The sequence below is a fragment of the Marmota marmota genome, unplaced genomic scaffold (genome assembly GCF_001458135.2).
Source record: "Marmota marmota marmota unplaced genomic scaffold, marMar, whole genome shotgun sequence".
Taxonomy (NCBI): Eukaryota; Metazoa; Chordata; class Mammalia; order Rodentia; family Sciuridae; genus Marmota; species Marmota marmota.
Window position 1 is genome coordinate 39087650 of NW_025999977.1, and position 23476 is coordinate 39111125.

Here is a 23476-nt window from a genome sequence, read left to right on the forward strand (position 1 = left end):
TTACACTGTGAGGAAAGAGCCCCCCAGAACAGATATTGCTCGGTCACTCCAGGTTTCCTGGTCGACAGGACAATGGGGCACCTAACAACTTGTGACTTTTCAAAAACAAAGTCCAGAGCTGCATCCATACCACATATTTGCATGCTTCGGTTATTTTCAGTCCTTCCTGCGGCTTGATCCCATCTGACCATCATGACAACTTTGGCATGCATTTAATTTGTCCTTTGAAGATTTCTGGGTTTCCAGAGTCAACCTGTTCAAACAAAATACCCTTAAACTTTTATTGGCTCACACTTGGCAGCTGGCTGAGAATGAGGCCCCCACAGGGTAGGGAGGGACTGGGAGAGGGTCAAAAGGGGAAGAATGAGAAGGGATAGCAGGGGGCTCGAATGCCCTCTCAGCAGCCCACCCATCCACCTCTCAGTTTTGCAAAAAGAGGTTCGAGGTGAGCCCCATCCCCAGCAGAGAGACCACCCTCGCCCGCCAGGGCCAGAGTTAGAGAGGAACAGAAGAAAAACAGAAGCCACAGGAAGAGATGGGGGGAAAGATGGAATAAACCAACCATCACAGGCTCTTCAATCTTAATTCATTTTATTCTACAAAATGCTACTCAACGGAAAGTGGAAAAGCTAACAACAAAAAATAACCGCAAGGGAAAAAAAGTTGTAATATGTTCTTTCTTCCATAGCAGCAAGCTTTTTCTAACAAGCTTTCTTTAGTGCAAATACTGTAGGCTTGTGTCACATACAGTAAGACAACAGGACAAAATAACAACAGCAACGAACACACCAGAGATGCTTCAGAGCACAGATACTCCTCAATTTTCAAAACTATACAAAGATTTTTGAGTTCAGGGTCCTGCCTAGAGAGGTCAATGTACGAGATCCTCCAATGGGGACCATTTCACCATTACTGAAAAAACAGAGAAAGATATCCAGAAAGGTCATTAAGTTCCCCCATAGAGTGACAAAAACCTTGTACGACTTGTTTGCCTCCAGGGTCTAGTAGAAGACTTCACTCCACCTCATTGACATATCTCAAATACAGATGCACAGAGCTCATGAGTTTCCACTAAATACCAAAATACTATATATACATCTCCCACTGCAAAAAAAAAAGACACCCTGATACCTACTCTTTATACACAGTCGAATATTTTTCTCCTCAAAATCAAGTAACCACAAAGTAAAATAAATGGAATAGGTTTTTAATAATACAGAGAAAGTAATTTTGAGGGACAGGGCTGGATCTATCATTGTGTTCTCTTACAATATAGATTTCTTGGCAGCTACTGTCCCAGAGGAATGACAATCCATCTTTAAAAACAGAACCTTTTTATACAGTTTATACAGCACAAGTCACAAATCACTTTAGAAACAAAAAAGCATCATTATCCTAAGTTTAAAAAAAAAAAAAGGGGGAGAGAGAGAGAGAGAGAGAGAGGAATTGAGTATTTTAATGCTATCCGTTTCTATTCAGGCTTAGTACAACACAAAGAAGATGTAAACATTTAAAATAAATAATAAAATAAGTGTCAATTTCTTCTCCCCCTCCCTTTCCATGTCCCCACCCCTGTCAAAATTTGACTCAGCCCCTCCGGAACATGTCGTCAGCTATTAAAACGCTTTGTTGATGCATGGCCAAGACACTAGAAGCACAAGAAGATGCCAAATTAGTAGTGGGGTGACTGGGTTTCCTTCTAAATAGCTGCAGGAGGACTCAGGCACTCCTGGAAATATGTACGCACACATGCGTGCACACACACACACACACACACACACTCTCTCTCTCTCTCTCTCTCTCACCCGCGCACTCCACAACCTGTCAATAAATAGTGAGATGCTGGCTTTTAAGATGAATGCCAAGAAGAATCAATAAGCAGAATGCAGTAAGACCCCTTGACCTAAGTTTCAAAAAGAAAGTTATGCACAGCACATATTCTATGGGCCCACAACTCTGCAGGGACTCGGTTACCCCTCCAGACATCTGAGGGGTGCAGATGAGCACAGGCCAAGGAGAAGGAGGGTCTGGAGGTGGGCAGATGCTCTGGGGGGTGGGTCTTTGAGAACAAACATCAGACTGAAGCCGATCTTACTCGTTCTTTGGAAACTTCTCACCTCCAACTGTTTCTTTTTAGCCATCATTTGGGGGCCCTTTATATGGGATGCCCTCATTTCAAAGAGGATAAATAGAAAAGTGCCTAACAGTGCCTGGCACATAGCAGGTATTTATTCTTTCTGTCCCTAAAGGGGCCTGGGATGTCTGATCAGGGAAGGAAGTTACATGGCGAGATAGCAAGGTGCATTGTGGGTCGGGAGAAAACCCCCCAAGGCTCCAGAGTTCGTCTCCCACTTCCACTGGAGTCCATCAGGAGCAGAGGGAGATTCCTCTCCCCAAAGCTGGAGAGAGAAGCAGCAGCCAGCTCTGATGGCTCTCAGCTCTGAGATGCCTGTGCGACTGTCCTCAGCGGGCCCACCTGGCCTCCACACAGAACGTTCCACTCATTCTGAAAAACCTCCCCAGGGACTTCTCAGCTTGGAGTTGGTTCCAGCAATTCCCTAAGCTTCACCTACCATCTCCTCTTTCCTAGGTCAGCAACTGTCCCCATCAACCCAGCCAGGGGCAGGACCGTTCCCAGAAAGGCCAACCAGGCAGCCACAAGGACTGTGTGTTTCACACTGGCCCCTCAAGGGGTGTCTCCACATGCCATCCCAGTCACCTGCAGACCCACCCAGGTCCACACCAGCTGCCTCCTGGCTGGAGACAAGGGGAGGCCCAGCAGTTCCTCTCCTGAGCACAAAGGCATCTCTGCTGCAGCTGTCCCCTTGTTTGGAGCCACGGAGGGAGCAAAGGCTGGGTGTCTGGTGGTTCCAGAGCAAGTGCGTGCGTGTGTGTGGCGGGCAGGAGTGAACCTGGAGAGCAAGCCAGAAGGCAGTAACCTAGGACAGGCTCATGACTCAGGAGTGAATGTTTGGGCTTCCCCAAAAGACCTCTGGCTTTGGGGAAGCCAAACAACCTCCTAAGACACAGCAAGAAAGTCGTGAAGGTCACACCTCATAGGCTTCTGAAGTCCCTGGGGCCGTGCCTCCTGCAGGTTCCGATGCCAGCAGAGCTTGAAATCAGAAGTCAAACTCTGGCTCAGGAACGTCCAGCGTGGCTCCAAGTCACAGACCATGACCGGTGTTGGGGTCCATGCTATACAGACTGGGGCCAAAAGGGGATTTTAGAAATAAAAGACCAGAAAGCAGCTTCATTTAAGAAATATCTATATGCACAAGCTCCCACTTGGCTCCCAAGACGAGTTGAGATGATAAAGCCTTTCCAAGCTGAGAGCACCCAGCTTCCTCGGCCATCGCCTGCTAGCCCTCCTTCTTTGATTAATTAATCTAAGACCAGAAACACCGCTGCCCTTTCTTCTTAGAAGCACTTTCCCAAAGACCCTGGGAAACCAGAGCACAGCGTCACTGCCAGGGAACATGGGAAAGAACACGTTTAAAGTGTTTAAACAAAATCCTTTTCATCTCCTCTCTCTGTGGCTGACCCCTGTGCACGTTCCTTCTGGTCCTGCTGGGCCGCATATCTTCAGCCTAAGTCTCTTCCATCGTGCGTGTCTAGGGCATCAAGGGGGAGTTGGGGGTGGAATTAAATAATGGCCAACACCTGTGACCTCAGGTATAATAGGAACCGGTCTGTAAAGCTGTTCCTGCTCTCTCCAGAGTCGGACTCAGAAATGTAACTGCCACTGGATTTAAGTAGCATTGACATCGTTTTGAATGGATGGACACTGATCTCTCTGGAGCTGGGTCACCAACAGTGAGACTCCCTCAGAGTATCAGCTCCACAGAGGCCAGTTCTGACCAGAAGCCGCTTCCCAAGGACATGTGTCACATGCTCTGGGGAGAAAAAGCTGAGAGGGGTGGAGGCCAGGGGACCCGTGGGAGGGGGCAGCTCTCCTGCGGTGGAAAGCAACACATCCTAGCTCCAATTTCAGCCGCTGGAAAGATTCAACAACTAGAAATGGCACACGAGCCCCAAGCAAAAGCTCATGGGCCAGCTGCTCACAGCTTGTCAATTGGGCCAGAAGAGCACCCCGGGATGGGGCAGGGGGAGCATGAAAGAGAAAGCACTGGAGCCACCAGATGGCAGATGACCACAGAGGGCAGACAGGGCCTATGCTGCAGGGCCACAGCAGGGAAGGTTGGGCACTGGGGCAGTGGCAGCTGCTGCTGCAGACACCACCCCCAGGGACCGCCTTCCTCCTTCCTGCCTGGCTCTTCCATCCTTTGAGGCTTGGAGAGGAGCCTCCCTTGGGGAGGGTCCAGGCCCACGCTCATTAAATCTCCATGGGTGGCGTCACCCTGAGAGCCAGGGAAGGGTGGAGCCCAGCAGGGCCTTGGAGTGATGTGTGGTTCCTGGGAGGGACGCCTCCCTGGTCTGGAGAGAAGGGTCCAGGGGCAGAATGGTGAGGCAGTAATTACAGGAGACGCCCTGCTCAAGACACCAGGTGAAGGGAAGCTGGCTAGGACACCCAGGTGGCTTTGTCGGCACTACCCCTGGCCTGATAATTAGGTGTTTGGCAACCCCCCCCCCGCCCGTGCCCTGGCTGTCTCACACCCCCTCTTCTGGTCAGGCCGGTCGTCCCAAGCCACCTCCGAGGGTGCAGAGGAAAGGACTTTCAAGACTCCCAGTGAGGTTGGCCCCTGCTTGAGAGGTCTGGAGGCAGTGGTGCACTGGGGAGTACCCCTGGAGGGAAGGTTCTGTATTGCACTTTGTCCCCTTCTGGACAAGTCAGCCCCCGTGGAAGAGTCACCTGCTGCCACGCCTCCAGAAATGAAGAGCTTTAATATCCAGACCACCCTGATGAAATGTCATGGCAAATTTGATAAAAACCAAGAGGGAGTGAGACTGACACTGTGGGAGGGAGGGGGCACGTCGAGGGAAGGTGAACCAAAAGGCACTGAGCATGCTTGGTGGGGTGGGGAGGACAGCATCACTCCAGAGACAACAGGTAACAAAGGGGAGGGACCATCTGGGAAGCTCCAGGCTCTTCAGAAGCCAGAGACAGGTCCCGTCTGCCAAACCAAGCTCTCCTTGGCTTTCGAGGAGGAGAACTCTCTGCAAGACGAGCAAGGGAGGAGGTCCCATGGCTTACAAGGATCAACCCGAGTCTTCTAAAGCCTCACTGCCAAGTCCCACCTGGGTCCCCCAGAGCCCGGAAGCTCCCTGGCAGGGCTTCCTCTGGCCCTCAGGGCTCTGGAGCTCTTGAAGGTGCTGGTCCCTGGGAGGAGGCAGTGCCGAGGACCCCTCCAGAGCTGGGGAGGAGAGCACGGGTTACAGAGCCAGCAGAGTGGGGGAGTTCAAGGAGTCTGACGACTGGTCCCCGCTGCTACTGCTTCTGCGGTGAGCCTTGGAGCAGGACTCGGAGGGTGACGCGGGCGACTCCTGCTCCAGGACACTGGGGTAGGTGAAGACGAGGTTCGAGGTGCCCGGAGTGATGGCAGGCGTGGAGGTCACCACGATGGGGGTGTGCAGAGGCTCCTCCCCATAGAAGCCCCCGGCAATGCTGATGGGCTTGATGACGGAGCGCTGGGCCTTGTCCAGCCCTGCTGAGGAGGACGAGGGGCTGTCCTCTTCTAAGGGCTCCTGTTTCACTACCACAGCGCCCACCGCACTGCCCCCACTGCGCATGGGCTGCAGCCCGGGGGCTGGAGGCGATCGGCGCTCCTCAGGGCTGATCTTGCACACAGGGCCGTGGGCCACCAACATGAACTCCAGCTTCTCCTTTTCCTTCTGTAGCTCAGCGATCTCCTTCTGCAGGCCTGACTTCTCCTCCTCCAGCTCCTCTGTCTCCTGCAGGGGAAAGCAGGGCGTGTGAGGAACAACAACCTGCCAAGGACCCACTAGGGGACAGTTCCAAGCCAGACAAGAAAGGGAGAACCAGCAACGTCCTCAGATTACTTCCTGTACGAGAGCAGCCAGGCTACACACCTGGCCACAGACCTTACTGGTTCTGAGTCACATGGTGGCTCCTGATTTCTTTTATTTCTATAGAAGGAAAGCTGGCTTGAAGAAGAAATGAAGTAGCAATTGTAGCTCTCATGATTGAACACTTAATTGTGCCAGGCACTGTATTAAGCATTTCATAGGTTATTTCATTCAATTCTCCAAAAGTTTTTGAAAGCAGATGTTATCATCAACCCATTTGCAGATGAGGAAACTGAGATCTGAAGAGGCTTAATAACATGCCCAAAGTCACAGAGCTAACTGTTGGGTAGCCCAGATCTGAATCTCAATGCATCTCACGTGGGATACATTCTACTCTATTCTACTGCTTTGGTGCCAGGACTGTCCCTGGGTCCCTTCAAGGGGTAAGCGAGATTTCCATGGAGAAAGAAGCACAGGCTGGAGCCCTACCCCTTTGGCTCCTCCTCCTCAGCTTCCTGCCAGCCCACCTGTGGATGCAGGGAAACTGAACCTGAAGTCCATGAGAGGGGGGACGGTCTTCTCCAGCAGCAGGACAGTGTCTGGCTTGGATAAGTGCTCACCCAATCCCTGTGGGACCACCCCTTTTTTGCTCCAGTTTCTGAAGCCTCTGTCTCAGGACAGTCGGAACAGCAGAGAACACTCAGTTCAGCCACATGCTCAATGGAAGAGGCACCTGAGACCTGCATGAGCCTGTGAGGACACCAAGACCATCCTGCAAGGCTTTCTGTGTGACAGCCCCCTTCTTTCACATAAAGCCAGAGAAGCAGAAGGGAGCAAATGCACGTGGAAGCGCAGCAGAGGGAGGGGAGAGGTGTGTGTCACCAGCCTCCTCCCCACTTTGTCCCTAACACAGATTCCCGTTCATGAACAAGGAGACGCGGGCAAGAGCTTCATTAAGCGGAGAGTGGCACATTCTGCAGTGAAAAAAAGTTTCCATCTGTCTCAATGGTCTGATGAACGTCATGAGCTTATGAAAGGCTTCCTGTGGAGGATGTGGCTCAGGGCCTGGGCGGCTGGGTCAGGGGGCGGGGGAGCAGGTGTGAGGTTTCTGGGAAGAGGGGAGGATCTATTCTGGGGTCGTGGTGAGGAACGCCTCAGGTAGACACACAGGGCATGGCTCCCTGAAGTGTCAGACCAGAAAAAGGCTGGCGATGGGGAGGGCTCTGCTCAAGGAGTCTCCCATGATGGGCTGGTCACTCACAGGTCCATCCTCCCTGGCTCTAACACCTCCTCGGGACACTACTGCAACTACCACAGAATTCACACAGCACACAGTTGATGCCCAAGGTCAAAGGCTGCAGGACGGCCAAAGGGAGGCTTGAGCAGATAGACAGTATCCAGGAGGACAAAAGCAACCGAAGGAATGTTTGCCAAAGCCCCGTCCTGGCTGGTCGCTGTGAGGACCACTGACGGAGTCTCTCTCATCTCCTCACTTTGCAAACATTCCACCCAGGAGAGTCAGCCCTGGCTTGGGGCTTCCTCCACGTGGCACATAGCCCTTGCTGTGGGGCCAGACTCTGCAGGACCATGGGCCCCCAGGTCCAGGCAATTAGGGAGCATGGAGAATGATTGACAAGAGCAGACTCAGGTGCCAAGGCCAGGGCTCTAGGCTTGTGATAACGGTGGGAAAGCCTCCTGCCCATTGGGGATACGAGAAAACCCCAAGAAAGAGCAACTCAGCTGGCATGTGACCTCTCTCCATCAGGATTCACCCCGACACTGACCCAGCTCAAACCATAGTGCTTAAGCCAGGTTATGCCAGCCCAGTGGGGTTGTCTTCGGCCTCTAGCTGGGAATTAGCCCTGGAGGGGCAGGTCTGGATCTGCCCGGACTCCTGTGGACTAGCAATACCAACATCCCTGCCACCCCTCACCCAGGAGCTGGGCCGAGAGAGCAGAGAGAGAGCTCTGAGACAGGGAGTGAAAAAAGGTGCTGGCCCAAGAAGGCTGTCCAGTTCTCCCCAGGCCCAGGCAGGTGGAGAAGACCAGTTTCTCCTTCTATCACTTTTTCATTCAGCTACATGTCGACCCATGTGCCCAAAGGAAGGGTGCTCTAGCTCCACTGACTCGTCCCTAGGGGACTGGTAAGCAAGGGGAGGGCACGGAGGGCCTGAGCCCTGGGCCCTCACCCAGCCACCCAGAATGCCCCTCGTGCCCACAGAGGTCCTTACCGCCTGCAGCTTCTCCGTCAGCTCCCGGCGGCGGTTCCGGCACTTGGCAGCGGCCAGTTTGTTCCTCTCCCTCCGGATCCGACGCTTCTCCTCCTCCTCGGGAGACAGCTAGAGGCCGAAGCCCAGAATCATGATCAGAATGGGGTGAGTAGTTCACAGCATTTTTAAAAACTGTATTTTAAGTAAAGAAAACAGCCCTCTGGGCCTGGGAGGGGAGAAGGCAGAGCCAGAGGAGTGTAGTGGGCAGAGAACATGGCGGCCTGGCTGCCTGAGGGACACCTGTTGCCCTGGAATCTGCCCTGGAAAGTGACATCTGATGTTTAGAGGGAGAGCAGGGTGAAGTGGGTTTGGGACTCACTGGCCCCTGCACGATGGCTACATGTGTCATGTCAGCGGATTGGAGCATAGCCCAGGCCAAGAGGAGCCCCTCCAGCTAGCCAGGCCCAGCCCCACCCACTCAGGCAGCTCCTTCCAAACCTGGGCTAATTACTCCTCCCCATTACCCTGCCTGCTCTGCCAGCCTCATTATTCCCATTTGGTTAAGTAGCTGGGCCCAGAGTCCCCACACAGGCAAGACTCGCCCAGAGGGAAATGTTCTGTTGCCAGTGGGAGGACACAGGTACCACTCCACTTCTGACTTCCGCTGCCAACTCTAGAGTGCCAGCCGCTCACAGCTTCCCCAGGAAGCCTGGCATGGCACTGGGCTGCACGGAAAGTTCGTTCAGTCCTGCTGCCCACCTTTTCCGCCAATAGACACAGTTCTAGGAGCTTGGGACTTTTCTGTGAACCAGAAGATCTCCCTGCAAAGAACTCAGCACCTAGCTCCTTGCCATGAAACTCAGTACTCACACTAGAGGACAAGAAGCCTGCTCTGCTCGGCAGGCGAGAGCCCTTCAAAGCCATGACCCCATCCTCCTCTCAGGCAAAGGGGACCAAGGAGATGGCTGTGGGCCAAAGCAGAAGCAAGGCAAAGAAAAGCGCTTCCCATGCCCCATTCAGGTGTCAGACACTGACGCACATGTACCACGCGTCCAGTGCTGTACAGGGAGCTTAGGAGATATCAAGGGGAATAAGACCTGAGTCCTGCTCTCAAGGGACAGGTGGAGAAAAAGCTGAAGGCACTCTTAGGGAAGGAAAGAGAAGCTTCCCTGTGGAAGAATGTTGCTCAAATGTTGGTCACCCCCACAGTCCTGGCTAGTCCCCGATCAGGCAACCTGGAAGTCTACTGCTGTGATGTCCTGAACAGCAAAGCAGGGCACAGTATCCACAAAGACTATCCCATGCCCATCTACCCAGAGGTGACCCCAAGGCCTGGTGGAGGTCACAAGTCCATTTGGCCAAGGCCTCCAAACACTGGCTACCCTTAAAACTGCCTCCACCTGAGCCCAACAGCGTTGGTTACCAAGAGAGCCAAGGGCCTTATTGGCTTGGGTTTGGAGCTTCCCACCAGGATCGCCCTGAAGGCCCAACATGCTCCCTCCAGAGCCCTTACTAAGGTGGAGGAGTAAAGAGGAAGGGCTGGCCTTGATCCACTTCAACTCTTCCTTCCCCCTTGTTAACTTGTGGCCTCAGAAACCTCTCCCCTGTCTGGGAGGTAAGGGACAACTAGCAGGAGTTGTCAACATAGGAAGTGTTCAGGGGTGGTGAGATCAACTTGGCCACAGCTTGAGTGTGTCAGCAGCTCCAGGACTCACCCACAAGCCCCACATACCCTCTCCTCCACAGCTCCTCAGTCACTGCCCCTGGGCTCCGAGGGAGCCTCCAGGACCAGCCCTGGAAGAGGGCTATAAGGCTCCAGGTAGCAGGCCCTCCGCAGGGGGAGGCTGGGGCAGGCAAAAGTAAGCCTCAGAGAAAGACCCTGGGGCTGGGAACCTAAAAGCCAAGGTGCTAGGATGCCCTTCTCAGCTTCCCCAAGACTGGAGCAAGACTGTTTCAAGTCCTAATTGAAGGGGGAATAAATGCTCCTGGCTCTCTCCCTCCCTCTCAAAAAAGGAAGGAAATTCTCCAGACAGATTGTCTCAGGGCACGCCTAGGTGGTGTGGTGGGAAAAACACAGGGCGAAGGTCAAAGTGGTGGATTCCAGTCCCTGATCTGCTACTAATTCATTGTGTGGCTGAACAGGGCCCTTCTCTCTGGGCCTCCACTGGTCTATCTATAAGATGGGTACAGAGGGAAAATAAGAAAAGATGGTCTCCAAAATGCCTTCTGGATACAAACTTCTAAAGCTGCTATGAGGTAGGCCCAGCAGAGAATGGAGAGTGCTGGGCACATCTTGCTTGGTTGAATTTCTAGCCCAGGAGAGCTCCTTACAAGCCTGGCTCTCATGTGGTGTCACTTACATCCTGAGAGAATCTGGCTCATCAGTGACTCTAAAGCTTTGCACTTTGAACTCCCTGTGGGAAGGACACATGATCAGGACTGCAATATTTACAACCGCCTCCTACCCCAGCAGCAGAGGCCCACCCTGCAACCGTGAGCACTATTATGGCATCTATTATTCATATCTCCCCCCATAGGACCCTGATTGTGGCTCTACTTTCAACAGGTTCTAGATACAGGCCCAGCTTTGTCCTGGGAGGAGCAAGTGTCCCCAGGAAGCTTCTAGCTCCTTGGAGTGGTAAGCCCTGTAAGTCTAAGTATCCTGAGGACTACGGGCCCTAGATCCATCAGTATCCACTGGGAACCATATTTAAAGGCCTTGTACTGGCATATCCTCCCTGGGGATGCCACAGTGGAACTGGATGGGGGTTGGAATGGTGAAGGGTTCCAATGCTGTGCCACAGTATTCCTGGAATACTTCTCCAGGTTCATATTTCATTTGAAAAGGGGACTCCACTGCTAATGTATCGTGCCTCTGCTGGGCTCACAGTGGCCTGGCCTTGCAGGAGAAGCACTGCACAGCAAGTCCAGGGAACTGGTTTAGCACCAGTCCAGGCTTCCTCTCTCAACTGCCCAGTGGGAATAAGCAAGTGGGTCCAGGCCTAGGACATATCATCTGTGAAGCGGGCAGATGGGGCTGTCTGAAGGTCTAAGTTCCTTCTTTGGGGTATTACACATGATTCTCATTTCTCCTTCAGAAATGAGGGAATTCAGCACCACCCTGGCTCACTGTCAATGCAGGTGGTGGGCCTTTAGAACACTGGGTAGATGCCTCCTAAAAAGCAGAGGCCCCATATTTTCTGACTTCTCTCCAGCCAAAATAGATCTCTCGAGACCCTTGAGGAAAAAATTAAAAATCTATGTCTGACCTCCCCTGTCCCATCAGTTAAAGCAGCTGAACAGATTCCTGAGGCCCCAGAGTCACTGTACTTCCAGAATGTACACTCCAGGCCCTGGAAATGGACCCCCTGCTTTAAGTCAAAGGCCGGGCCACTGAAGAGGAATGAAAGCATGTGGCCAGTACCAGCCCTGAGTGGGGCTCTTTAGGACAGCTGGGTGCCTGGCCTGCACCTGACACAGGGAGGGGGCTAATGGTGAATCCAACACAGCCAGGGTTCACTGGTGTTTATCCTGTGGCCCTCTGTCAAGGCTCAGGTCATGACAGTTCCCCTTCTTTGGTTACATCTATGACAGGCTTTCCCATGTATGATCTCCCTCAGGCACCAACAAGCCCTGGCTGGCAGGAACCATTATTCCCATTTGGCAGCTAAGGAAACAGACTCAGATTCTGAGGGACGTGGGCGAGATGACAGGGACAGACCCGTCTCGGGTCTCCAGCTCTGCTTCTGATGCCTAGCTCGTTGCCTAGCTCCCCTGTCTCCCCTGTGCTTCTAGAACATTCACTCTGCTCTGCACCAGTCTGCAGAAAAGCATTCTGTGCTTAGGAGGCACCCAAAGCCACCAAAGTGGCTCCTTTCTGCTGGCCTGAGTTGTACCTGCTCATCTCTCCTCCTGCGGCCCACAGTGGTGCCAATGGTCTTGATCACGCCAGGTCTTGGGAGGGCCATGTGCGCAGGGACAGAGCCTAGGCCAGGCAGCGGGCTGTAGGGGTGCGAGCGCTGGTAGGGGCTGGACATGGAGGTGATCACTGTGGGCTGCACCATCCACTGCAGGTCCTGGCTGGTGGTGATGGCGTTGATGGTGGGGATGAAGGCACTGCCCGAGCCAGGCATATCTACCCGGAACTTCTGAAATGAGGAGAAAGGCATGATTGAATCAAGAGATACTGAGCAGAACAGAGTAAGCCGAACTGAAGCCAAAGCCCACAGATACCAGAGTCAATACTTGGAGGGGAAGGTCAGGACCCCAGGTGGGCATCTCTGGACAAATCCTGGGAAAGTCCCACACATCCATGAATCAGGATGATCTAACCATTCCTGGGGCCTCACACTGGATCTGCTTGATGACTGGGGTCCTCAGGACTCCATCTCCATGGGGCTCAGTGAGGATAGTGTCATACCCCCAAATGACTTCTAGGACACATGTGATGCCTGGCTGCCCACACTCACCCTGCAGCCCTCCAGGGCACACATCTGCAGGATGCGACACCCAGGCCTCCCAAGCCTCTGAGTCACTCGCCAATTAATCCCTGAGGTACTGGCTCAGGACACCTTGACTTGGAATGTGCATACCAGCAGCTTTGGAACAAGAAAGGTCACCAAGAAGCATACTTTGTCTACATTTGTCACTTCCCAAAGAGGTTCAGGATTGAGCTATGACCCCATCCAGGCAAGGCCAGGTCCATGAGAAGATGTCTGCAACCCATTAGACTAAAACTCATATGAGGCTGGCATTTGCAGCCAGACCTCCTCTTGATGTCCTTGTCCCTCCTCATTTCCCACTATCTGCATCTTGCTTAGGGCAGACACGCTGTGTCTAGCTCTACCTATCAACACATCTTTGTCTCTCTGGGTTCACACATTATCTGTGGTAAACTTCAGTGCTGCCAGCTCAGAGTTTTCTCCTTGTCTCTTAATTTATACCTAGACCACGTTGCAGAACTCTCTGGAACATGCTGCAGAAAGCATTCTACTTAAAATATAAGATGATGACAGAGTACAAAAATGAAAATGGGCCAGCTCCTCAGGAACTGGGCTTGACCTCTCTCCAAGGCAGCTACTGGACAGCGTGTGGGAAGGAAGAGCCCTATTTCCAGCATTTCAGGGGGAAAAAAAAAAATGGAACCCAGGTGAATCCTCATCCTCAGCTTATTTCTTTGTCCACAAAAAGATCTCCAAGCCAGGGGTGGTGGTGCACACCTGTAATCCCTCAGGAGGCTGAGGCAAGAGGCTCATAAGTCTGAGACCAGCCTGGGCAACTCAGCAAGGCCCTGTCTCAAATAAACTAAAAAGGGCAGGGGGGATCGCTTAGTGCTAAAACACTTGCCTAGCACACATGAAGCCCTGGGTTCCATCCCCAGTACCCCCCTAACCCCACATACACCCCAAAAAATGTTCACCAGCTTCCCCTCACATCACCAAAATGGTTGATGAAATGACTTCAATAATAACAGTTAACTTACTAAATGGCCCACGCCATGTTAATGTCTCACCTAGATTATCTCATTAATTCTCCCTCTGAGGTAAGAACAGCCATTATCTCTATTTTAGGAGCAGAAATTTGGTCAGAGAGAGATTAAGTAATTTATCCTAGGCCACACTACTAACAAGCAGTGGCGTCAGGATTCAAACCCAGTTCAACCTGACAGAGAGGCCATGACAAGCTTATTTAGCATGACTTCTTTCTTCCTCAAAATCCAGCCATAAGCGCTGACGTCGGGCCCCATCACCCTCAGACAGTGTCAGGTCACATTGGATAGATGCCTCCTAAAAAGCAGAGGCCAAGGGTCCATATAGATTTTCCCTCTCCCCAAGGAGGTCCCACAGATCTGTTTGGCCCCAGATGACCTCCTCCTATCATTAGCACCTAGCACAGATGCTCCAGTATCCTCTGTTCCAACCCAGTCAGACGGACCAAGATTAGAACCACTAGCAGCTACCACTCCGCTCTTTGCCCCTGGTGGCAACATCTGGATACCTGCTGTGTAAATAAAATGAAACTTAGATTACCTCACTCTAGCTGACAGAGCTAGGGACTCCTGCCACCCACACCCCCGCCACCCACCTGGACCCCAGTACCAGACGTGGAACTTGACCGTCCCAGGGTCCCAGGCCAAGGGCATTCAGTGAAGAGAAAAACCTGACCTCCAGGAAGAGAGCTGCTCAGAGCAATGGATCTGGAATTCTGTGAGGAAGGCTACCCAATGCAGTGGATTCTGGGATTCTATGAGGAAGGCTACCCAGTGGGTTCTGGGAGTCTAAAGGTTACCAGTGCAGAGGATTCTGGGATTGCAGAGAACAACCGCCTAGGGCCATGGCCTTGGAGTCGCACTCTGAAGTCAAAGATAACTGGGCTAAAACAGGACCTGACTGGAAAGAAGCAGGTGTGTGTGAAGGAGGGAAAAGTCTGGTAGCAAGGAAGGACTGAAGTGGGAAATGACCTTCATGGAAGAAAAAGGGGCTGGCCTTTTTGATGAGACAGAGATGGGAGGGTGACCTCGTCTGAGTGTGTGCAGAAGCACAGACAGAGTCCCAGACAGCAGCTCTTTCTCTCAGGGTGCTGGACAGGAAGGGCAGGGAGTCAGCAGAGTCAAGAGGCCTGGCTCAGCCTCAAAGAGCTTTGCCCTGGGCGCATTGCTGCGGACTCAATTCCAGGGTGTAAAGGGGACCACTAACCCCCAACTCCCTACACTGTCACAAGGATTAAATAAGCAGCTACTCGTAATCACAGGCTACAAAGCACGCTAGTGCTTCTCAACCTTTGCTGTACACTGGAATGTTCTGAGGAAATTATATTTAAAAAAAAACAATGTCATAACCTCATGATTAGAGTTCTAAAGTAACTGGCTGGAGGCAGAGTTCTGATAAAGGGATTTTTTTTTTTCCCTTAAACTCCCAAGGACATCTAATGTGCAGTCAGGGTTGAGAAACACTGCTCCAAACAAATGGAAGGTACTGTCATCATTGTCATCACCACCACCACCACCACTATCATGTCATCATCGTTACATGGCTGTGTGTACTCTGCACAGGGCAGCTCCAGGGAAAACTGCCAGGTTCCCACTCCTGGGAAGCACCCAACTTTTGCATTAACTTCTCTCCCCAAATCAGCTTCTAGATTTGAAATGCACCAGAGATACCCAGCGCCAATGGTCTAATGTGACCCCCTTCTCCACCAGAGAGGTGTCAGATTTCCTATCAAGAAAGCACCCAAGAAATCCATTCATTCCAACAGCCAAAAGTGTACCTGCTTAAGGCTTAGGGAAGCAAGCGGAAAACCTGAAGCCAGGCTGGAGACTAAGATTCCTTTGGGATGAGGGGGTGCCTCTTAGCCCCTCCTGGTCCCTCCCCTCTGTGGATGGCAGGCCCACAGAATGTGCTTCCCGGAATCAACAGCCAGGATACTTGCAGCAGTGGCTTGGTCTAGACAAAACAAGACAGCAATAAAAACAAGGCGGGAGGTAATGACTGCCTCTGAAACGCATGTACACCTTGTTTCAGACGGGAGGTAAAGCCATCTGGATAACACACTGGCTCCAAACTGCAAGGAAAACAATGTCCCCTCCCCAGAGGGAATGGGGCCTGATAAAGAAGGCTTTGTCTCCAGAGGAGCCTCTCTGGGAGACATACAAAAGTTTCAATTAGATCTGGCAGATGGGTCTTGTCTCAACTCCAAAGGTATTATTCAGAAAGGGACACTAGGGTAGAGAGAGGAGGTGAGGCTAGGAGTCTGAGGTCCCAGAAGTTATCCTGGCATCGTTCTATGGCCACCACACCCCAGAATCAGCCAAATGTCCTGTTGGGGATAAATCATGGTTCTCTCAAATGAGTTAACATTCAACAGGAATCAAAGTCAAGCTTCTCAGGTGCAGGCCTTAGGGCCACAGGACCTGCCACATTCCCAGGTGTGTGGTGGCAGTGAGGATTGGGAGGTAGCCAGGAACCTGGCTCCCCTTGGGGCTCTCTGGCCCCTAGGAAGCTCCTCCTTTAGGGACAGGACTGAAGATGCTGGGTGGCTGTGGCATTCCAGCCTGGCACAGCCTCCAAATACTTCAGATGCGTAACCCTGTTGACTTCTAGATGCATGCCTAGAAAAGGACAAAGTGGCCCCACTGCCCTCCAAGAGCAGAGTTTGGCAAATACTTCAGGCTTTGTGGGCCGCACGATCTGTGTCACAACTCGACTCCCCCATCCTAGCATGAAAGCAACCACAGATAATATGTAAGCAAACGGGAGTGCCTGGGTTTCATTCAACTTCATTTTATAAAAAGTTTGCTGACCCTAATCCTAAAGGATTGTTCTCATCTCAGCTCAGGTTGATGGCATAAGAATAAAGAGGAAATAAGAAAGCAAAATCAGAACTGAGACAGCCGCCTAACCCAGGGAGCCATAACTGGATCTCCAGACCCCAACCTTAAGGTAAAGCCCTTATGAGCCTCATTGTGGGTTTTGGGCATGGGAACCTCAGTGTCACCCTGCAGCACCCTGTCCCTGGGGTGCCATGGGCTCCTCAGTGAGTATCCCATGGAGGATAAGAGCTAGGATCACAGGACCCACTCAAGCAGGCTAGAAAAACCTCAGCCCAGAAGTTGCTGACTTGGAAAATCAGCCTTTGGGGGAGCTAGAGCAGGGGTTTGGATTCAAAACTGAGGCCACACCCATAGTCTGTTGCTGGTCTCCAAATAAGGGTTTGGGAACACATTTCCCACATGACTGGATGCAGCAGAGGGCTTATCCCAGGGACTCCTAAGCCCGGCAGACAGAAGGCAGGGTTGGTATTTTTGGCCGCCCACTGCCTGGACCTGGCATTTCTCCTCCAGACTGATTCTTGTCAGGGTCCCCAAGTATTAAGGCCATGAGCCTGGACTCTGTGACCTGTCCCATCAGGAAGGCAGGCGTGAAGTCTAGGAAAGGAAAATTCCAACATCCCAGAAGGATGGCTCAGGGGAAGAAAAAGGACAAGGACAAATGCTCTCTCAACACTTCCCAAGCCACCCGGCAGGCCCCTTACCAAGACAATACAAACACTCTGCTTTTACTAAACCTGGGATGACCTCCAAAACCCTCAGAATGGAATTCAACCAGTCTTCACACTGGGCATCACTCTGATCTCTGACCCTTCATTCTTCTCTGAGGAAATGCTGCTTAAGTCAGAATGGAAATCATTGCTAATAAATCATAATTTTCCAAAGTTTTACAGTATACAAACACCATCTCCCTTGATCTGCCTCCTGACAGCCTCTTCTCCTTCCCAGGTTCACTTGAAAGAGCGACTCAAACTTCTGCCACCTTACTACCAGGGTAAAGAAAAGCAAAGAAGAAAAGAAAAAGCAACGAGAAAATGACCGTGGCTGATTTGGAGTCACCCCAGGTTCCCGGGTTTCTTTGCTCCCAGAGCCCTTCCAGCGAAGCCCCACCCCAAAGCCCTGGAGGGTTCACTCCACTGCACCCCTTTACCACTACCACCAACCCTTGGAGCTCGCACTTACTCACTGGGAGGACTTGCCTGAGGACCACAGGAGGGTGAGCCTGGTGACATCAGCCACGTGACAGGGCTGAGACCGCACTGGCAACGAGAAATCTGAAATCTTCCCTCTCCAGCCCAGGGAGCTGAGGAGGGGTAGAATTACCAAATGGGGTTTGGCACAGACATATTTACCTCAGTCAGAACAGCTGCCATCATTTTGAAATCCAGTGGCCACCAGAAGTTACCACATACAGCATGGATGAGACATTATCCACAAAGTAATGGTGCTGTTTTTTCTTTCAACATATAAACCAGAAGGTTCATTTCTTTAATTTCCAAAATCAGTATTTTTATTCCTGTTTAACAGGAGGGTATAAAACCCAATGTATAGATGACAATGAAGATGCTGTCACCAACGGCGCCTGCTCTGGTGTGCTCTGTCCTAGGGCACATTCTCCCAGGCTGATTCCTGAGACTTAATGCCAACAGGACTCAGGGACATACTCTACAGTGGACCCAGCCTGATCACTTAGACTTTGTGTGTCAGACTTTGCTCGAAAGGGGACTGAAATAGAACGAATTATATCCCATGCTTTAATAATTATGTCATAATATATTCTATTGTCATGTATAAAAAGAACCAATAAAAATTAATTATTTTTTTTTAAAAAAGATCTTTTGGTAACTTCCCAATATCAAATTCACCCTTTAAAAACAAAACTTTTGTTTAGCAGGGAGGGTTTTTTCAGAAGAATGTATTGAAAGCAATTCCAAAAGAGTTGTCACTGCAAATCCTTTCTAACCAATAGCTACAACGTTCAAATGAGTATTTAGCCTCCTTAAAGAACAAGAGTGAAAGGGACAACAGGGATTTGGATGTTTAAGTTCTGCTGTTTGTATTAAGGTAGAAAAGAAGTCTCCTAATTTTACATTCATCTTGAATAAGAAGACAGGATAAAATACAGCAATGGAAAAGCCTTCAGTGTTTTGGATAGGGAAATTCAAGGACCACTCAGACAATACATGACTGCTATTTCACCCCATCCACTTTGATGAAAAACTGAAGCTGACTTCCACCACCAAGAATCAGCGGAACAGACAAATTCCTGGGATAACATTTTGTTTGATCCTAATCTACAACATCTGTAAGATCAAGGCAAAAAAGAAAAAAAGTTTTAAAATAAAAAAGCACCCAAACACTTCATGTACATCTTCTACTTTCCCACCAATTCTGAACTACGACCCCCCAATACAAACATAGCAAGAAAGCAAGCCTTGGGAATTTGAAAACATCATGCTAGTACCCTAAGAAACAGATAGACATCAAAATAGGGTTAGCAAAAAAAAGCAATCCTTTTCTAATTAGGTTTTATTTGGGGGTAGGGGGATTAAAAGGAATTTTTTTTTTTTTTGGTACTAGTGATTGAACCCAGGAGTGTTTTTATATTCCCAGTACTTTTTATTTTTTTCTTATTTTGAGACAGGGTCTTGCTAAGTTGCTGAGGCTGGTCTTGAACCTGCCATCCTCCTGCTTCAGCCTCTGAGTCACTAGGATTACCACTGTGCCAGGCAAGAAACTCATTTTGAAATCAAGCAGGTCCTAGATAACCACTATTAAATATATTACATTTATCTGTCTCTAAATAAAAAGAAAAAATTCTAAGAATTCCAAAAACCAACCAAGTTAACACTCTGGGGCTGGAAAAATACATTTCCAAGATAGTTCTACCAAAAATGTCCTGTAGGGGGCACTAGAGAGGTATGCTTGAGGCTGACTTGGGAATCACAGTCATTTCTGGTAAAAGTTCTTTGATGTGAGGAATGTCCCAGCCTGGTACAGTTGGCAAAAGTTCACTCTGGGGAATTTTGTGAGTGTGTACGTGTGTGTGTGTGTGTCTTGGGAAAGGGTGGCTGAGAAGGAGAGAGCTTGCCTGGTATTCCTTGATTCCAAAAAGGAAATACCCCAATTGATTTATTTTCACAAGTTATCTGAGAAACAGGCAAATAGTAGCCTTGGAAAAGTTCTGTGTCCTGTTTTTGTTTTGTTTTGTTTTTTTTCTTTCATTAAAAGGGGGCCTGGCTGATGAAAACAAGTTATGAAATGACCTATGTTTGTGTAACTGGCTAGATTGCGTAATGCTCAGGCCCTGAAACCGTAACAGCCAGGCAGCCAGGCAGGGCATATATCTGGGAGGTGTTATCCTAGGAAAGTTAGGAGAGAGAACACAACAACAAAAAGCAAAACCCGGGAGAGGGAGATAGGTGCAACTATTCCTAACAAAACTGAATCACCCACGAGCCACCTTTGAGATTAAAACTTTAACTGTGACAGGAAATCTTTTTCATGTTTCAAGTTCCTGCCATATATAAGAACGGAGGCTTTAACAAAGAGTTGTCTGCCCCCTCATCCCCCAAGTCACTGGAACCCGTGGCCTTGTGTTAAGATCAAATCTTATGCAGCTAGACAGGAGAGGAAAGCTCTGAGTTTAGTAACCGGCAGAACACTTATCAGAAATACTAGACCCTGCAAACAAGGAGACCGGAAAAACATAATATTCACTTGCCCGAGGGAAAACCAGAGGACTGATTGGTCCATTGCACTGCCATAAAGGAGGAAGGCCCATCCACTAACGGCCAGAAAAGTCTCCCCATAAAGGAAGCTGAGAGAAATAAAGTGATTACAGGTTTTATCTGGTATGTAATAAAGTTACCTTGAGCCTCAGCTCGGGCGGGGTCATAGCCACAAACTTGCAAAGTAACAAAAGCCTCTGAGGTCAGTCCTTAGGGCCATAGAACAGTTTTGCTCAAAGTCACAGTGATGATGGAAAAACTTTCCCCCTGTTGCTTCTCATTACCCTGTCCCCCTAGCCACCACCACCACTGAGGAACCAGCAGAGAAACTCAAGGAAGCGGCACTACCTCTCCAATCACTCTGGTTTGAAAGGCTTCTCACTCACGCTGCTGGGTCCAACAGGCAGGCATACGCGAGAACCCCATGCACTGGTTGTCGCTAATTGCAAAATCCTCATGTGTTACAGCATGCTAGGAATTAGCCAACAGCTGCTTTTTGCTTCGGTAATGAGGCCCCATTACACTCTGCTGGACTGAGTTCTTTTCCTTCTTCCTAACACTGGTTTCCTGTCTGATTTGCTTCCAAAACAGGGAATTGCCTCCACTCACATCCTGGGCTCAAAGCCCTAGTGACACAGATTATTCAGTTGGGGCACTGATGTCCGGTCTGACTTCCCATCCAGGCCCCAGGGTCGGAGCAAAGCCAAGCAGGGAGGTTACACTATTTTAATGATCAATGTCCCAGACACATTAGCAAAAGAACAGAGAAGAAATTCAAAGGTCCCTTCCTGATTTGGAATAGAAAGAGGTGTTTTGGGGTTTGTTGAATTGGAAAGCAAAGAAATGGGTCTAAGTATAAATGACTCCATCCCATTGGTTAATTAATGATAATTGGAGTCAACACAAACCTCCAACTGGGCTAGGAAGCAAACAAACTTTTCAGGTAAGATTTTAAACTCATCAACTTCATGCTAATTTTAAGAATGAAATGACTGCACCCTCAATGCACAGACTAGTCTTTCTACAGTAGGTGCTTAGGGGAGTACCCAGAAGGTAGAGGAAAGACACAGAAAAGCCATTTGGGGAACTCACCAGGTATGAGGATTCACTTTGAACTAGGTGTCCCTCTTCAGATCCAAAAGACAGCCAGTTTCCATTACATTCTCCAGCTGGGTGCACCCTGGAAGCCCACCCCAGCCCCTGCTGCCTGGAGGGCTTCTAGAGGCCAAGGCCACCACTTTATGGAGCAACTCTTGCTGTGAACGACTTGGCTAGAGATTTCACAGACGCTGACCAAGGTGGGCTTCAGGTTGCAGAGAAAAGCCTGGGTGTTAACCCTGCAGGCTCAAAGAGACTGAGGGGGTGGGGAGCCGATGCCCAGGGCAGATACCCCACCAGTACCTCTCTGGTATTTATAGGCACAGAAACACAGGCACAATCCCTCCAGAGCAAACCAGTCTGGCTGCTTTAGAAGCAGGTTGTTTTTCTGCTTCCAGAACCACCCAGGAGCCCAAGTGATGTCTCTTTCTCCCACTTCTCTCTGCCGGTCTCCTTGCACCAGGTACCCCAAGACCCTCAAGGAGCTCCTCAGAGGCAGTACAGGCTTCTGCCCCGACCCTTACAGGAAACGCGCAGGGCACACAAGCAGCGGCAGAAGCCAATCAAGGCCGGCCCCTTCCTTCCTGACCTTCGCACCTGATTCCCAGAGGCAACCCTCGCCCTCACTCCGGAGTACTTGAAGGAGCCCAACTGTATTTTTGAATACCCAGCCTTTTTCAGAAATGAGTTAAGACTGATGGAGAACAGAAGTGAGGAAGAGGGCTTTCCCGCAGGATCAGGGACTTGGCTGTTGGGAGGGGTTAGTGGGTGCAAAGATTTCCTTGTCCATACACCACCAAAAGAGGGGAAGGGGGAGGTGGTGGAAGGAGGTAGCAGTCTTCGGGGAGACCTGCAATTACAGGAGCTTTTCTGAATAAGAGGCAGTGAGAAGGGAAGGATCTGTTGACTATTCGAGCCCATTCCCTGCTCCAGTTTAAAAAATAAAAGTGGTGGGGTGGGTGGGGCAGACAGGACAAAAATCCACAACTTACAACTGTGCCCCGTAGGTATTTTCTCACCAAGCGAAGAAATGCAAGGAAAAAAGAGAGAGAGAGAGGCAGGGAGTTAAGAGAAGCGCGGGGGTCCTCCCGCGCCGCCAGGTGCACCCGGGGCCCACACCTACCTGCTGGCCGCCGCCGCCGCCGCCGCTGGAGTAGGACTCGGCGTGCGCAGGAGAGCCGCTGCTGCCCCGGGACGAGGTGTCAAAGTTCCCAGGATAATCCTGGTACATGATCCGCGGTGGGGGCCGGAGAGGAAACAGGGTGTTTTTCTTCCCCGCCCTCGCCGCGGCCGCGCACAGGCTGCTGCGTGCTCGCTGGTCCGCCGGCCGCGCCGCGGGCTCTAATCTTCGTTCCCTGCCTTTCCCCCACGGCGGCCGGCGCGGACAAGGAGGCGGTGACACCCGGGAAGTGTCCCCGCGCGCCTAGCACGGCACTTCTTTCCTGCTCCGGGAGCGCCTCGGGACCAGATGTCCACCCGGTCCCTCCCTCTAAAAAGTCGGCGCGTCCCTCGGTCCCTCCCCTGCGCGCGCCCTCCCGCCCCCGCGCTCTGCCGGAGCTCAGCCTGGACCGGCGGCCCAAAGAAAAATTGGAAATTAAAGAACAGGAACCGGCTGAGCCTGGCGTGTCAGTTCCGGGGACCCCCGAATTCAGACAGGGCAAAAAAGGCGAAAAGAAAGGCTGCTCGCTTGGAGAAACTTCTATTTCCTCCTTTTAGAAAATGAGCCCGAGAATAAACTTCCTGTGGCCGACTCGCTGCCTGAGTTTCTGAGCGGCTCGGACACTTGACTGGGAGAAAGCAGCGTGCGCCCGTCCCGCTCCAGAGCGCGCCCGCTGAACTGCGGCCGGTGGGGTTCCAGCTGAGCCGGCGCTGAGAGGGACGTGGCCCCACTCCGGCGCCTCGACCTGCACCCCTTGCCCGGCGCCCGCTCCCGGACTAGCCCGCCTCGCGCGTCCGCGCCTCGCCCTCTCTCTCCCTCTGTCCCTGCCGAGCGCTGCTCGCTCCCCGGTTCGCTTGGAGCCCCTGCGCTCGGCCCGAGATGAGTCACTACAATGGCACGAGTTCAACTCCACACTCTTTATTCTCCAGCTCCGTACCATGTGGATTCACTCGTCAACCTCGACTCCACCTTGCAGGGAGGAGCGCGCGAGGAGGCGGGGGGAGGAGGCCCAGGAGGAGGAGGAGGAA

The 23476-nt window shown here is 51.3% G+C and overlaps 1 protein-coding gene across 2 annotated transcripts; it reads right to left on the reverse strand.

The window, feature by feature from the left end:
- Positions 1-574: 574 nt before the first annotated feature.
- Positions 575-23368, reverse strand: Fosl2 (FOS like 2, AP-1 transcription factor subunit). 2 transcript variants are annotated; one of them, XM_015479814.2, is made up of 4 exons: positions 22413-23368; positions 12031-12282; positions 8156-8263; positions 575-5850 (listed from the first exon to the last, which is right to left on the reverse strand). In XM_015479814.2, the coding sequence occupies exons 1-4, from the start codon at positions 22518-22520 to the stop codon at positions 5332-5334; spliced, it is 987 nt and encodes a 328-aa protein (XP_015335300.1). In that variant the 5' UTR covers positions 22521-23368; the 3' UTR covers positions 575-5331. The 2 variants fall into 2 exon arrangements, with proteins under 2 accessions (XP_015335300.1, XP_015335302.1); XM_015479816.2 differs by lacking the exon at positions 22413-23368 and adding an exon at positions 21284-21503.
- Between the last annotated feature and the right edge of the window lie 108 nt (positions 23369-23476).

Excerpts from the sequence above, each read along its gene's own strand:
- Fosl2 (XM_015479814.2), bottom strand. The coding sequence starts at position 22,520 with ATGTACCAGGATTATCCTGGGAACTTTGACACCTCGTCCCGGGGCAGC. Across the intron at positions 12,283-22,412 it reads GCGGCGGCGGCGGCCAGCAG|AAGTTCCGGGTAGATATGCC; the intron begins GTAGGTGTGGGC and ends TCCTCATTTCAG. Across the intron at positions 5,851-8,155 it reads TGACGGAGAAGCTGCAGGCG|GAGACAGAGGAGCTGGAGGA; the intron begins GTAAGGACCTCT and ends TTTCCCCTGCAG.